Source organism: Colletotrichum fructicola (assembly GCF_000319635.2).
Source record: "Colletotrichum fructicola Nara gc5 chromosome Unknown KSG_Nara_v1_contig06, whole genome shotgun sequence".
NCBI lineage: Eukaryota > Fungi > Ascomycota > Sordariomycetes > Glomerellales > Glomerellaceae > Colletotrichum > Colletotrichum fructicola.
The window spans coordinates 1,475,051-1,491,614 of NW_027094056.1; the positions used below are offsets into that span (position 1 = coordinate 1,475,051).

Sequence of the window (16,564 nt, forward strand, 5' to 3'; positions counted from 1 at the left end):
TCGCGATCACTATTCGAGATGGCTTCCATGAGATGGAAAATTTGAACGACTTGGCGTTGACCGCAAGCAGCATGTTCACATCCGACCCCTGATAATCCCCTTGTCAGCCAAACTGAGGTCGTATCCGACTATCTGGTTATACAGCCGTTTTAGTCTCACTGAGACTCAGTAATTTCAGCGACGATTTTCTTACCACCCCCTCGTGCTGGTATTTCTCAATGTCGGCCTTCACGGACGCCTCTCCCGTCGTCCTCTCGCTTACCTGTCTTAGCACTTCAGCCGCACGCCAACCTCTAGCAGCGTTAGTTGTTAATACGGTTTGCCTATTTTGTAATGCTAGAGCAATTGCTGTGCGAACACGGTAGGCGGCTCATTCACGCGTTGAATTTAAGTTACCCGGCGTCTTGCCGGTGCTGTCAACGTGCCGGTCAAGTCCGAGGGGTTGATTACGTGAGGCTTCATCGACTGCATTTGGATCAGTGAGGCCATCGGCGATCTTTCTGTTAGTCATTTTGCGCGGCGCATTACGCTAGGCCATGTATATGCCCTGGTTTCTAAACCAGAACATTGGTACATCGTTGGTATCGTGCTTTTCCTCTATCTAATGAAGGAGGCCCCTTTTCCGGCAACAAATATGATAGCCAAATCCCCTTGACTTAACAGGTAGCCATGCTGATCACTTTCATTCCCGTGGATGCTTCGACGAACTTGATCTCATGATAATATACCAATGTGAAATGCGGTGGCTCATGTTACTCGTGCTATTGATACAATTTGTCTTATAAGAGAAAGTCTCGAAATGTGGCCAGGATATTCACCACACTCAGTTGTCGCGAGATTGTCGAGAAACAATGCAGCCCGAAAATCGGTGTAGTCAACGAGGGGGTCCTAAAGAACGTGTGATGCGATGTTTATTTAGTAGTCTCCGAGACCCGAGCCTCATCCACACCCGCCGCTATCCCGTGCTTATTCGAATAGGCTCTCACCTTCACTCGTATACATCGTCAATACATATGTCCGCTGCATGCCGCCCGTCGTGGCTGACTGGGCAGTTTTGCCAAGTTTGTCACCTTGTCAGAGCACGGTCCTGCTGCCAAGCGAAGTCCTTCATTGTCTTCTCCAGACCTGTCCAGGATATGGAAAGAAACCCTCTTAAATTAACGGGGACTTAATCCAAGGTAGCTCTGTGTTAGATACGTACAAATATCCAGTGGTATGGTGTTTCACAGCTGCGACGACAGACATCACGCGTAGGGAATAATCCCTGCTGCACTAACGATTCGAAAACTAACTGATCTCGGCCCGGATTTCTATGTCCGCGGTTTTGTCAAATTATGGAACTCTTCTGCGGTTCCCAAATGCATATTTCCACACAACATTCTCTGTTTTTGCCCATACCACGCTTGCGGCACTCTTTCTGAGTGGTCTCCCAGAGTCATGCCGCTGTTAAGACAAGGCCGCAGAAGACACAAACGTTGTTACTGAAAGCTGTACTGTTACTTGGTGCTGGTGGGGATATTTTTGTAGCAATGTCAAAAAAACGTTGGTGTGTTTTCGAAACGAATCATCGGGCTGTTTTGCTTTTCGGTTTGCGTGCCGTGTGAGAACCAGTGACTCAATGACGTGCTTAAGTCTGTGTAAACTCAAAAGCTACAAACCTCGTCCTCATTTTTCATCACCCGCAGGCTGTGCTTGAAATATTCTCCCTTATTTTCGTTCTCCAAGGCTATGAACGCCATGTAAAGACAACTTCAGACAGGAAAAGAAGTCAACATATTGCTTAGAAGTTGAATGCCTTACCCCTTGCCGAAGAGAACGAAGACATCTTCTTTGCAACCCCCAAAGGATATTCCTTCATGAACGCCTAATTTCCTCTCAAGCTGACGTATTCATACCATCTCAACAGTAACCCACGCCGCTATCACAAGCCACCCAAACTAGGTCGAGATTCAAGTATAAAAGGGAGACGGCACCGAGAGGCTTTACATCTCAAACAAGACAATGAGCTGTCGTTGAATTTGAGATAAGACAATGCTTTGCCAACATCCCCTGAGTCGTTACCACCGCGATGCCCTCTCCACTAATCATCCAACATAAGGGTTTTACACAATGTTGACAGAATCATGACTTAACGCGTCCTTTCCTTCTACTACACGTCATCTCTATCTCATGTTTATTCACCTCTATTTCTCAAGCTTGCTACATCAACCAACGTCAACCATTTCAGTTCCAAACGTTCTCGCACTATAGGTATTCTTAACTTGAACGTGTACGAGAATGTATTCTTCACAGATACGATATTTCCGCTTGGTACCCAGCAATTGGAGATTCATCAAATATCGCGGCAGAGGTGTCCCCTTTATACCGGCCCGTAGACCCCGACCCAAATCTTGACACAAGCCTATTCCGGCCCTATTCCTTTCGCAGCCGAGATGCAATCGACTTCAGTATCCGACTCAGTCCCATCATAGACCTCGAGCTACAAAGCACATCTCTTCCCCCTTCGTATTTCCTATGTATAAATCGAACCACATCCCCCGCAAATCTGCTCTTCCAAGCCAACCGCAATATATCCATGGCAGGCCCTCTCTGGAAGCCAAAGCAGTAGCAAGCAATCCTCGGGCTCAGCGAGCACGAGGCCACCCCGGACCTAATTCAAATGCCTAAGAGGCGATAGCAAACGATTTGTTTCGTATCACTCTTCATCCTCCACCGCTTATTCCACCCTTCTGCACTCCAGCCCTGGCCCTCGTGTCTGTGACTGCGTACAAACCCCTCATGAAAGCATTGCAAAACGACGTAGGTAAGCAATATGGGACGCGTTTCCAGTAAAAGCGGCGGTTTATGGAGCGAAGCTAACATTATTCCGGCTGCCGAGTCATGGTGACAGGGACTTTACCCGCTTTTACATTTCACTCTGCTCTCTGATGATGCCGAACTATGGCCTGTGCAGACGACCGGCACCCATGGTCCATCTTTCTCAAGTACATAAAGACCACCCAAGCACTGCCAGAGTCTTCGAATTCAAGCCGAAATGTCATGGTCTCTTGGATTTGAGTGTGATGTACTGAAAGACGCTCAGGTGGCCAGACGCCGAGCCTGGTTCCAGCCCATCCTCCGCGACTTCATAAAGCACGTCTTGCCGTACACGCCTCGTTCTCGTCCATCATCGACAATCGCAGCTTATTTATCCCAAATCCTCTATCTTATTCTTCAGCCGAGTCAACGTGCACGCCACAGTTGAAAATGCTGGCTCTCCTGAGGCTTATGCATCTTCAGGCCAAGTGGAAATGTCAACAACATCGCACCTCAACGAAACACATTCGTTGTTGCGGTTTACCTGCATTCTCCGTACAGATACTGCGCTTATATACCACCCTCGTTCACCTTCCATCACAGTGCCACAGAGCTTCCGATCTCAGACACGCAAACCATATAAAACCGTGCCTTTTCTGCCCGTTTCCTTGGATCTAACAATGTCTCGGTTGTCAAACAATCTACTACTTGATGGGCATGGTGCCACGGACATCATCCGTTTGGAAGTGTTCTTATCACCCTCAAGTTCAGAACCAGACCTCGTACCACGTCCAACGCCACACAGACTCTATCTTCAGCGTCGTCCTTCACCATCCCGTACACTCCCGCTCTTATTCTCCCTCAATACGCAACTGTCCCCGCATCTATAGGTCACTCAGACGGTTCCTCAGATGGCAGCCAGAGCAACGGCAAAAGGCGTCAGACTCAGAAGCAGTCAGCCAGCTAAGTCACCGTCTCATCAGTTTACAGAATCGCATTGTTTGTCGTGCTTGCTCTAGGCCTCATCTGTCACAGCACCATCTAATATATACTCCCCAAGCCAGCCAAACCCCCAATCAACTAAGGCTTTCTTTCACCCTATTTTAAAAGGCAAGCAAGTATCTACCCACCGATCGAGAATCTCCAATTCAGTCCATTCTCTCTTATTGCAGAGGAGTGATTTATCCAGAGATTCGTCCGTTAAGACGCCCGCAGCCACATTACCCCCAGCTCCAGGCCCGCACAGCATCATGTCTTCAACCCCCAAATCTCATTCTCCATCCTCCCTCACCGTCCGTCATAAGCTCGTTATTATCCGCTCCTCTTCAACATCAAATCTTACTCTGCGCTTCTCTTCATCATTACCGACCCCACGAACTCGGGACCAACAACACCCGCATGTACAGAGTCTCGAGGCATTCAATGGTGATCAGAAGCCAGTGCAGAAAATAGCATCATTTGGTTTGTCCAAGCAACTTAACGCCCCAATTTCTCTTTTTATATGCCCCTGAAATCGCCATCCCCAGCATCGACCCCTCGTCATCCCCGAGCAACCTCACCCTCCAACATCCAAGACCCCAGACCGGCGGTCGAGTGCCCCAAACAACACATCATACCCCACCGCGATCTCCATATATACCCAAGCCCGCAATCCCGAAGATTTGTCGCAACAGACAATGAACTTTCCGCCTTGCTCTGTGTGCGCGGCCCGTCGCCGGGGCTGTAGGACACGAATGAGACTTCGACACTTGCCTCAAATGCTCGGCTGAACCCATGAACTTCCCAAGTTTCCAACCTCTCGACAATGGCCTTCTCGCCGTCCCTCGTCCTTCCCGCTATATTCTTGTTAATTCTTCCGAGGAGCCTGACTTTGGCTCATTTCCTCATGAGAACCTGACCTACTTTTGTGATATTTCCTCCGGGACGACCTCATTAGCATCACCTGTGTCTTCCTGGCGCCGCCAGCCCCCCATTTGCGCCTGCTCTGCGCATTCGTTGCCCAAGCTTGTCGCGTCTGGAATATCCGCATATCCGCTGCTCCATCAGTCACGCCTCATCCAATCGCGGTTAGTAACGAAGGCTGAGAGAACCGCAAGGATGATCCGGCTGTCTCATCACAAGTGACTGATCATTCACAGCATTCATTATAGCAACTCATCAACATACATCACACATCACGCAAGACCTCACATCCAATGCACTTGAAGGGGGCAAAACTCATTGAACTTTCTCCTGACTACCAAAGCATTGCGACATGGGGCCACTTGACCCAGCAGCATACTTGGAACTGTTTGCGCGCCGTCCGTTTCCTCCGCTGCAGGACTCTTCTCGTCTTTTCCTCGCGTGCCCCTACACTCTCCTTTCTAGCCCATTTCGTGAGGCATCTTGTTGTGTGTTCAACCCCAACCACCGCGCGAGTACCTTTTCAATGAAAGATATCCCGACTCAATTGCAAACAGGTTATGGCCTAGAGCGTATGCGCCTCTTGCGAGGAACAAGTACTCCCCCTTCCCACGGTAAACCCCAATCACTTGACAGGGCTCTCTCTCCCGAGGAAGGACGCGGCCGACTCCGAATTGTGTGTTGACGTCGTTCGTTTCCCCGTCTCTCATTGCTCTCGTTTCCCCGTCGGAAAATGAAAATAACAAACTCCCGGTTCCGTCTGAGGGAAACTCCTTCTACATGACTTTTAGGTCGCCAGCGCGATTCTATGCGAGGCGTACATGACAATGAGGACTCCCGCCTCCTCTCTAATCCAGCCATCCGTTGCGAAAATCAAAGTCCAGAAGATACAGCCAAGGGGTAAGGGGTGATGTGTAGTGTCAATTGATGAAGTGTGCTGGCAAGGGGTATTGGTTGGTGAAATTAGTCTTTGGGGAATGTGTAAGTTGTCTATATACACGTGAGTGGTCTCCGTGTTCGATGCTGTGTAGTGACAAGATGAGGGCTGTGCTGTCTCCTAGTTTGACGCAGATCCGGGCTTCGACGAGTGGAAACCGGCTGCTCCAGGGTACGCGCTGGGCTCGGGGAATGGGTGTGGATAATCAAACAGGTAAGAAGTTGTAATTGGATATCGAGGGTCAGCTCAGGTCTGGGCCATGACGCTGGAAGAGCCGCCAAGCTGGCGCTTGACCTGTTCCCTAGCCCAGCGCGCGGTCTCAATGGTCCTAGCCTGGAACTCGCGGTTGGTCTTGGTCTCCTTGATCAGGGCGGTAAGCCAGTCCTGGCGGAAGATCTCGACGAGCTCCCCGTTAGGGTAGGCCTCGGCGAGGTCACCAATGACACCCATTGCTGCCCTCATGAGAGCTTCGCTGCGGTTCATGTCGCTAGCAATCTGGTTGAGAAGCTGGAAGATCGAAGGAACGTAGGGCTGGAGAACGGTGGCTGGGATTTGTTAGCAGTGTACATCATTAGGCGTTGGGATAGTGACTTACTCTTGTTGCTGGCTCTCATGGCACCAATAATGCCACCCCAGGCGTCCATGATTCCCTCGCGCAGAGAAATGACGTAGTCGTACATCTCGTAGGGGCCCTCAGGACCAGCGTTGACAGTCGCGGCCTGTTGCAAAACCCCAGCAATCACGGACAGGTATGTCTCAAAGTGTCCGCCAATGGCACCGGCAATATCGCCAAAGCACTGCAGGATCGCAGGCTTGAACTGGTTGCTGAGACTGGGGCTCTTCAGGTTGTTCAGCAGGTGGTTCATGAAGTTGTCGCAGTACGGCTGGCTCTGCTCGCCCAAGCTACGGGTGAGATCGCTGACGAGTCCGATAGCCATGGCGCACAAGCTGGGCTCCTCCTGGTTGCCAAGAGCGTTGTAGAGGAAGGGCGTGAAGGCCTGCATGTACTTGTTGAAGTCCTCCTCCATGGCGTTGGCGAGCGCGCTGATGGTGGCGAAGACAGCGTCGGGAACGCTGGACTTGCCGCCGATGGTCTGGAGGATGGAGAGCAGGGTCTGCATGATGCGATCACCCTGAGGAATGATCTCCTTCTCCAACCTGGTGATGATGGCCTGCAGAACCGTGCACAAGCTGGTCTGCATCTCCTCAAGCATGATCTTATCCTCGACGCTAACGACCTGGCTCTGCATGGGGACGGTGCCCTCGAGACGCTCGATGATGACGCCGGACAGCGAAGCAATGGGCTGCATGCTCTCGGAGGCGGCGTTCTGGACAAAGACGTTGAGGACCTCGTAGGCGGCGGTGCGGACGTACGAGTCGCAGTCGGGGCGGGCGGTCAGACCAAGCAGGTTGGTGACGCTCTGGTTGAAGTGGGGGGTGAGAGGGTTCTGGACGGCACCGAAGTCGCCAGAGAAGCGCTCCGCCAGGTTCATCAGAGCCCAGCAGCAGGAAGATGCTATCTTCGCGTTGCTCATGAGGCCGTTGAACAGAGAGCGGATAAGGGGGTCGAGGTGCTGGTTGGGGTCGATGCTCTCCGACACGCTCTCGGTGATGCGGCCGAGGGCATAGGCGGTAGAGTCCTTGACATGGAGGGAGCTGTCGTCCATCATGCCGATGAGGATAGGAAGAGCCTGCTTAACGATGGGGTCGAGGACCTTCTCGTCGGGGCCGTCCATAATGGCGCCGAAAGCAGAAACGGCGGCATCACGGTGGTGCCAGTCCTCAGCACGCAAGTTGCCCTCGACGAATTGAAGGACGGGGGTGATGATGGCGGCACCGATAGCCTGGGAGTAGAGCGCGAGACACTGATAGGCGGCACGGGCCAAGTTGTACTCGTCATCGGCGGCATCCTCGTCCTGCTTGGTCAGAAGCATAAGGAGGACGGGAACAACCTCGTTAGCAGCTACGCGGGCGAAGTTGTAGAAGGGTCGCATCTGGTCGGCGCTCTCGACCTAAAGAGGCAATCGTCAGTGTGGGTCATTCCAAAGCAAAAATTCGGTTCAGCCTTACCTGGGCATTGTCATCCTCGATCTGGATCTCCTCCTCGCACACAGTGCTCCAGAACTCCACGGCCAACTTAGCGACGTCCTCGTCTGAAGACTTCATGCCCAGAATGGTGAGGCCGAACAGCGCCTTCTCCATGTAGAAGCGCATGTTGTCGTAGTAGAGACCCATGATACGGTTGAGGCAACCAAAGGCGCCCTGCTGTATTCTGGAGTCATCGGCCTGGGTGGCCTCGCAGACGACCTGCATGATGTAGTTGCGCTCGCCCTCGTGCTTGAAGTTGTTGCCGACAAACTCAAGCGAGTCGCCGAGAGCCGTGATGGCGGCCAGGCGGACCTCGAGGCTCGTCTCCTCCTTGCGGGCACCCTGGACAACGGCGGTCAAGATGGCGTTGGAGTGGGCAATAAGGGCGGTGCGCAGATCGGCATCTTGGCTTTCGCAAATGTAACCGATCGTGGTGAGGGAGGCTTGCTTCTGGTGCTCGGCGCCCTCGCTGACGTTCTTAACCAGAATGCTCATCAGGTCCTGCCACTGGTTCCTGGGGAGCTCGAGGCCGGCGATGGAGGAGATGACCTGGGCGGCGGCCTGGCCAGCCTGGCTGTTGGAAGAGGCCAGTGTTTGCAGGGTCAAATTCTTGACCTGCGTCTTCGTCTCGTCGTCTGTCTGCTGGAGCCATTTTGTCTGGAGTTCTTGATGGCGGTTGAAATCACGGGCGGTGAAGGCGTTCTTGAGGGCGAGACCGGCGGCAGCACGGATGGAACCATCCGCGCTCTCGTTTGCAAGCTCTTGAACGAGGGTTGCGAGGTATAGGGGCTGTTGGGAAGACGAGCGAGGTTAGCAAAAACTTGATCGAAGCGGTGGGGGGCAAAGGGGAGGGACTCGGGGACCCGAAAGTGGGCGGGCACGTACGAAGTTGTTCTCGGCGGCTGATGTGAGTTGCTGCTCGGCAGCGTTGCGCAAGTTCGCGTCTGGTCATGAAGTGTCAGCCTCGTCATCGTCTATAGGTCGTTCGTGATGCGCGTTGGGGGTGAGGAGCCAAGAGAAGGGCAGGATCTGTCTCATCGCCGTAGCGACCAGGGTGGGTTCGATGGATGGCAACGGCGACGAGGCAACTCGGGGGGCAAAGACAGAAGTGCAGCGACGTAGGAGAAGGGACAGCGAGGATGTAAAACTTACCAGGCGACAGCGAGTTGGCCAAAACCTGGTTGATCTCGGAGCTCGACATGATTGCGGCTCAATGTGGTGTGTAGCAGGAAGTGAAAGGCCGAGCCAGTGCCAGTGTTGAGAGGTAGCAGGTCAGGTTCGGAGGGGGGGCTCGTTGACAGGTTGCACGTGTCAGGAGGTGGGAGAGGAAGGGTTCAAGGCACCGCACCTCAGGGTCAGCAGCAGCACGGGAGACGCGGGGGTGGTTTGTTTTTTTGCGGTCTGGGAGCCGGCAGCAGCCTAGGCGAGAGGAAGGTTCAGAGTTCGCGCGGCAAGGCGGGCGCAGAAAGGTACGGTCCGGGGGTGGGCGGCGGTACTCTGTTTGGTTGTAGAGAGGCGAGAGAGCGGCAGAGAAAGGAGAAGAGGAAGAAGAGACCGAACAACGGCGCGGAGAGAGTGAGAGTGTGAGAGACTTTGTTGTGGTGAGTGAGAGATAGCGAGAGGGAGAGAATTTCGCTGCTCTGTGGTATCCGTATTAAAATAACGAGTCTTGTCGAAAAGTGACTTTCGGGGACACGACGGAGGATGGATGATGGCTTTTTTTTTTTTTGGCAAAGGAATTAGATGCGTACCGGTTAAAGGAAAAAATAAGTTGGTCGCAACAACAACACAACAGACGAGAGGGAAAAGTTGTGAGTAAAGTCAGGTTTTTTTCTTGGGTCTCTCTCTCTTTTTGGACGAAAAGCAGCAGGAAGGAGGAGAAAAAAAACAATAGGGAGCGGGACCTCTGGGCAGGCGAGGTTGTTGACGATCAGAGGACGGGGGAGGGGAGCTGGGTTGCCTTTCAGCGTGACTGGTTCGTTCCTCCTCCTTTTGCTGGGCTTTCAGCAGGTGCTCTGCTGTGTCTGCGGGAGAGACAGCAGCAGCGCGGCAGGAGGGGCAGCAGGGGATCGATCAGTGCAATGTAGCGGCGGATGGCATGCAGGCAAGTTTCTTAGCAGACTGTACATCCCAGATAGGTACCTAATTGCCTGCCTGCCTGGTAAGAATGGAAGGTATCGCTGCTTCTCCAGGCGGCAGCAGGTGCACGACAAGGCAGGGAAGGAAGGTGCCGTACCGTCCCGGGTAGCGGTTTCTTTCTTTGGCACCAGAGGACGGGAGTCCAGTCCAGTCCCAGTCCAGTCGCTAAGGTAATTAATTACCTTGCCCTCTGGGTACGGGCAGTGAAAGGCCCAGGTCACGTATTCTGGCCCAACCAACCGGCCTATGCAATACAGTGCGTCCTTTGGCTGGCTGGATGTAGCCGGGAGCCGCTGCTCGCTGGGTAAGGTACTTCAGGCTTAGGTCGAAAAAGTGGGCGGCACGAGATGGCGTTAAATGAGTGTGGGGAAGGAGAAGAGCTTCTGATGCAAAAAACCGATGAGGGGTTGTTTCTCTCTGCTTCTAGCCTGCACTCCTTTTTGATGCGACCAACTCCTACACTCTGCAAAAGGCTGCCCGACGACTGGACCTGATACCTACTCCGAGGGCAGGCAGGAAGAAAATGGGAGCTCAGTCACTTGAGTCTCATTTTCTTTCCCATCCCAAGTCATGTCTATACCATGAGTGTCCATCAAAAAGGCGCTGACGACAGTCGCAACGCAGAAAAAAACAAAACAAACTGGATGCGGGACATTTGTTTTTTCCTTTCCTATTGCGGCCATCTCTCGGGCACAGTGCACAAAAGAGAAAAAGCTCAGACCAAGCGCTACGTACCCGTCCTCTCTGCCTGAGAGAAAAAAGACACCGATTCCCCGCTACGTCTCCATCATCCACTACCTCTCTCGCCACCTGTCCTCTGCAGCGCCCTCCTGTACCTCACGATGCACCTCTAAGCCGGATCAAGTGTCAAGCCCCCCACCGCATCCCATCTCACCAACCAAACAGTGAGGCTAAACCCCCCCAACAGGTACGACCAGAACCCCACACCTGCGAAAGGGGAGGAGGAGGGGTTCCAGAACTGCTAGAGTCAACCAAGCCTCACTCACTCACGCACTGAGTCTTCGTTCACTCTCATCCACTGGACAGTATCTCCCAATTATGCCGTCCAGGGCTGCATCTGCATGTCCTTGGTTGCCGGGGCCGCCGCTGCGCGGTTGCTCATCTCGTGCAGGATGCAGAAAAAGCCAAAAGGGAGATACGGTGTGTGGTGTGTGACTGACTGACTGTGTGAGAAAGTGTGTGTGTGGGTGGTCCGAAACAATCTGCTGCTGCGGAGGAGGAACAAAAGAGAGCAGCCAGACGGCAGCAAACCAAGCCTGCAGGTCAAGTGACAAGAAACCAACATCTTAAACAAAAACATTGCCCCTCGTTTCGTACGCAGTCTCGGTTTGGCGGGGGGTTGCCAGAAAAGTAGTCATCTCAAAGGCCAACCAATCCATTCCCCCTCCTTTTTCAGACCACATACGCACAGCAGAAACTGTGACGTCTGGGAAAGGGGACAAGAAAGCAAGATGAGCTAAACAAGATTGAGACGAGCCGCCTGCCGCTGCCTGACCTTGCCCTGTCCGTGGTCAATGTCATTGCCGATTTTTGCTCACCCTACCCAGAGAGCAATGCGTAAGGCTACCCGCCCGCGTTTCCTTGCTGCCGCCGGTTTTGTGGTTGGGTGACAGCCCATCCGAGCCCCCGAGTCAGACGTCATCCTGCTCATCAGGTTTCCAGGCAGCCGGATCCGAGCGTGGCCCTTTTTCGTTTCCCGCTGGCAATTAGGAAATACGATCTTGGCCCGGGCCACCACCTCTCATTCACCCCTATCATTATTATTGCCCTTTACCGTCTGCATAAGGTTGACATTGTGTGAAGCACTGATCCAGATGACTCATGCCCAATTCAAATGCTTTTCATTCGTTCGTTGGAATCAAACAACAACCCTTTCATACAAGTAAAAAATCGGCCATCAAGTCCAAAGTGAGGGCTTACATGGCCATGCGAGCAGCATCATCCTCCATGTCCCATTTTTAATGTCACCGAAAATGCATCTCCACCAAAACTTTTGCCTCGTCCATATGCCTCACCAACTGGATGATACCACCCCCTTACATGCCGTTCGCCTTCTCCTCCAGAGCCGCAACGATGTTCGGCGTCTGCCCGTTGGTACCGTTCGTACCATTCGTAGGCTCGAGGTCCAGCTCTTGGCTCAGAGATCTCGTCGGGATGGGCTTGGCCAGGATAGGGCTACCGGGGCGGCTGCCAACAAACTGCAAAGGTCTTTGTTAGCACGGGACTCAATATCTTATCATACGATGGCACTCACGTTGCTGGCGGCACTCAGGAGGGCAATCAGAGAACTCTGGACCACATCCTCGTGAATACCAATACCCCAGTACTTCTGCTTGGTGCCCGTGGCGGTGCACTCGATGTACGTAGCAGCCTTGACATCGCGACCGGCACCAATAGCGTGCTCCTTGTAATCCTCGACGTCCAGGTTGATGCCGACGCTCTTCAGGGCGTTCGCCAAACTGGAGATGGGACCATTGCCGCGTCCGCGCAGCTGGTACTCCTTTCCGTCGATCGAAACCACGCCCTCGAATACTCTCTTCAGGTTCTTGGTGTCTTGCGTCTTGCCGGGCGCAGGCGGCGCGGGGCTCTGCGAACGATCGGGGGTAATGCTGTAGTCCACGATGGTGAATCTTGGGTTCTCGCGGAGGTAGTACGTCTGCTCAAACAAGTCCGTAATCTCTTCTGACAACAGTTCCCGGCCAAGGGAATCTGTCTTATCCTGCACGACCTTGGAGAACGCAACCTGCAGCCCACGGGGCAGGTCAAGCTGCAGCTTGCGCAGAATAATCCATGCCGCGCCACCCTTGCCGCTCTGGGAGTTGACACGGATGATGGCCTCGTACGTGCGTCCAATATCGGCAGGGTCGAGGGGGAGATAAGGAATCTGCCAGCGGTCCTCGTTCTTTGCGCCCTCCTTCTCGCGCATCTGGAAACCCTTCTTGATGGCGTCCTGGTGAGATCCTGAGAAGGCGCAGACAACCAGGGATCCGCCATACGGCGCGCGGGGGTGCACTGGAATCTTATTGCAAGTTTCAACCATATCGATTACGCGGTTGATATCAGACAGGTCCACGTTTGGCCAAATGCCTTGGGTGTAAAGGTTCAGAGCAAGAGTGACAAGGTCGACGTTACCAGTACGCTCACCATTGCCAAACAAACATCCCTCGACTCTGTCGGCGCCGGCCATCACGGCTAATTCAGCTGCCGCTACACTTGTGCCGCGATCGTTGTGGGGATGCAAAGATACTGCGATCTTCTCGCGCTCAGTGACGTTGCGACAGAAGTACTCGATCTGGTCAGCGTAGATATTAGGCGTAGCCATCTCGACGGTGGCGGGCAGGTTGAAAATGATGGGAACCTCGGCAGACGGCTCCCACGCCGCCTTGACGGCCTCGCAGATGCGGACGACAAACTCGGGCGAGGTGTCGGAGAAGGTCTCGGGGGAGAACTCGAACTGCCAGTTCGTGCCGGCCTGGGCGGGGTCGTCCTTGGTGAGGGAGCGGACGAGCTTGGCGCAGCGGACGGCGAGCTCGACGCTCTCGTCCTCGGAGAAGCCGAAGATGACGCGGCGGAAGCACTCGCTCGTGGCGAGGTAGATGTGGACGATGGCGTTCTTGGCGCCCTTGAGGGACTCGACCGTCCTCTTGATGAGGTCCTCGCGGCAGGGGGAGAGGACCTGGAGGTATACGTCGTCGGGGACGGCGCCGGGGGTCTCGATCAGGCGGCGGGTGAAGTCGAAGTCGGTCTGTGAGGCGGAGGGGAAGGAGACCTCGATCTCCTTGTAGCCGAGCTCGCACAGCATCTTGAAGTAGCGCCACTTCTCGTCGCCGTTCTGTGTTTCGAGACAACAACCGTTAGCGCTGGTGGTACTTTGGACTACTGACACTGGCCGAGACCACGGATTGTTTGGACTTCGTCGTGTGAATCAATTGGAGGAGAGAGGGAGTGACATGCCATTGGGTCGACCAAGCTCTGGTTGCCATCACGCAGATCCGTCGACAGCCATCGCGGGGCTTTTGTGATGGTCTTGTCGGGCCATTGGCGGTCCTTGAGCTTGAGGGGAGGGAAGGGCTTGTATTTCGTCGACGGATCCTTGAGCCTGCACGCGAGGAGCAGATTGTCAGCGTCTCAGGTTTCGAAGAGCGTCATGTTGTGTGATTTTGGGGGTTCGTCCATTGAGTCACCTACATCGGCATCTTGGGCTGGGTGCGGGGCAGATTTCGCGGGGGAGGTGTAAGTAAGGACGGATCGGTTCCGTGTGCTGGGAGAGAAGAGAGAGTGTCCTGCTAGAATTGGAGGCTCTCAAGCAGGAGAAAGGGTATTTGTAGCAAAGTCGTCAACAGAGAGAAAGATCGCAGTCATAAAAGGGGAGAAAGGAGAGGGAAAGATTGAGTCACAAGGTTCGCGGTTGCAAAGAGTCGGGCTACGAAGACGGAGGAGCACCTACCTGCTGCTCAATGACAGGCAGCCCACCCTTGGATTTTTTTTTTTTTTTCCCCCCCTCCACCACCAAAAACGGCTGCGCAGTACGTACACTGCCGACCCAAGTTCTTTACAATTTACTTGTCACTGAATATTCGGTTCGCCCCTACTGATACCTAACCCGCGCTACTCGCTGCAAGCTTGCATCTCTGAAGGCAATAAAACGGAATCCCGCAGCAACGGTCCCGGTTTATTAGAGCACTTCCAATGGCTCCGGGCTGCAATGTATGCCGGCCGGGGGAAACGATCAAACGATACACGCAGCTAGACGCTGGACGGGACGGCAGGACGGGTGATTAGTGTGTGTATTCCTCCCCCGCGATCGCTCCCGTCAAGTCATACGCAGGGCGCAAGGGCGCATTGGCATCGGATTGGACCTCTGTTCGATTCGAAAATTTTCAACTTTTCTCTGCTTCTCCAAATCAATGTCATTGGAGTGGGGCCCAGTTCCGAGTCCCCGCGTCCTGTAGGTCCGACATACGGCCATTCTGATTGGTCTAAATTGAAGCATTGGCCGGCTACGGATGGCGGGGTTGCACCAGTCCGCAATTGCACCACACCAACAACCCCTTCTCTCTCTCTCGCCTTGCTTTTTCCTGTGAAAACGGCCTGCACGACGGCGCAACTGACGGGGTCTTCCCTTCAGTCCTCAAACCGCCATTCATCGACCTCATTGCTGCCCGTCCCCCCAAAAGCCAATGACGCGAGACAACAGTTAATTGGTCGACTTTGCCTCAGCTTCACCTCGACCGTTGCCGGCCGACTTCCCCGTCTGATGTAGCCGTCCAGAGCTGCATATCCCAAACTGACTCGACCGCCTTGCGTTGGCCCGAGAACATTGCAAACAGCTTAGTCACATGAACTCCCTTCGCAGTCCACTCCCAGCAAATGAAGCCATTCTCATCGTCAACGTCGACAATGGAGCACGCCCGTGGACCAGACGTCTTCCAATATGCCGACAATACCCGTCCGCTGGGCGTCCGAACATCGGCTCGTGGGCCCGTCGAACTTTTCCGGTATCAACTCCCCCACGGCCGACTTATCAGCAGCCCGGAACCGTCGGCGGTGGACACCGCCATCCCTGCTCCAAGCCCCGATGACCGGCCGGATAGCTTCGCTACGTCGTGGGGCCTCTGTTGCGGACGACAGACGTCAGTTATCAGCGATCAGTGTGACCCCAAGCCACGCTGCTTCACCGCGGGTTTCCCCACGATGGATGATACTTGGAGGCTGATCAGCATGCTCCATGTCGTTTCTTCTTCCAATCGCAAAGGGCGTATTTGAACCGCTCATGTCGAGCCCTTGCATGTCTACCCCAAGGAGGAGAGCCTTGAGCGTGACTCCCGTCGATTGCCGTCTCGTGGAGCTCAATTTTGACGACATCCTCGTCGTTAAGCCGACTTGATGCGAGCTAGAATTTGAACTTTGTCGATTCAATGTGCCAATGCCCTACATGAGCCCTGTCCCTCCATCTTATATACTCAGGTGCTCGCTAGGAAAGCCCGTCTCCTCAACCAGCATGCCTTCCTCTGCTACTCTTCGAAACATGAACTGCCATTCCCTACGGCATAAAGCAAGAGTCACCTCACGCTGTAGCTACCCACGTCGAGCTAACCGGGGGACTGCCGCGAAATCTTGAACCCCTGAGCTCCATCCGGGGGGCATCTCAGCAGTGACTCACCCACAATCCCTCCGCCGTCTTCAGCCTCGCATGATACTCTACATACCCTCCCCTCCTATCACCCCACACTCCAAGACCATCCTCCCCTTACCTCGGCTCCTGTGCATATACCCCCGGCGAGACGATCACCAGAAGAGAGACAGACACTCATCACCTTATCCATCTATTCCACCGCAAGCAATCACCGCCGTTGACCCAGAGGAAATGAGTCACTCCCACGTGTCTCAGCCGCGGCCCGTCCCTTAACCCACATCCGCCAACCATCTCAACAAGTTGACGTTTTAAGAGTCATCCAACCCAGTCCGGGGGCTAACCATCACATACAAAAATGAACATGACGACTCACAAGCAACAGGAAGCACAAAGATCACACATATCACCAGCAAGAGAAATACCAAAAGAGGTTTGTTTGAAATCCGGTTTTTAGACGTCTCGTCTATACTCTATCTTCATGAGCAGGTGCTATGTACAACCAAGCACATTACATCTCAGAAATGTCCAATGCGGACGAGATGTAC

At 53.9% G+C, this 16,564-nt stretch overlaps 2 protein-coding genes across 2 annotated transcripts; both read right to left on the minus strand.

Annotated features, from left to right (window-relative positions):
* Window positions 1-5,881: 5,881 nt before the first annotated feature.
* Window positions 5,882-8,924, minus strand: kap95 (Importin subunit beta-1; the record flags this gene model as incomplete). The annotated part of the gene is made up of 5 exons (XM_032022599.1): window positions 5,882-6,180; window positions 6,231-7,647; window positions 7,706-8,512; window positions 8,609-8,667; window positions 8,876-8,924. The coding sequence occupies 5 exons, from the start codon at window positions 8,922-8,924 to the stop codon at window positions 5,882-5,884; spliced, it is 2,631 nt and encodes an 876-aa protein (XP_031892847.1).
* Window positions 8,925-11,919: 2,995 nt separating this feature from the next.
* Window positions 11,920-14,079, minus strand: LEU4-0 (2-isopropylmalate synthase; the record flags this gene model as incomplete). The annotated part of the gene is made up of 4 exons (XM_066152404.1): window positions 11,920-12,081; window positions 12,138-13,715; window positions 13,850-13,982; window positions 14,072-14,079. The coding sequence occupies 4 exons, from the start codon at window positions 14,077-14,079 to the stop codon at window positions 11,920-11,922; spliced, it is 1,881 nt and encodes a 626-aa protein (XP_066008290.1).
* Window positions 14,080-16,564: the final 2,485 nt, after the last annotated feature.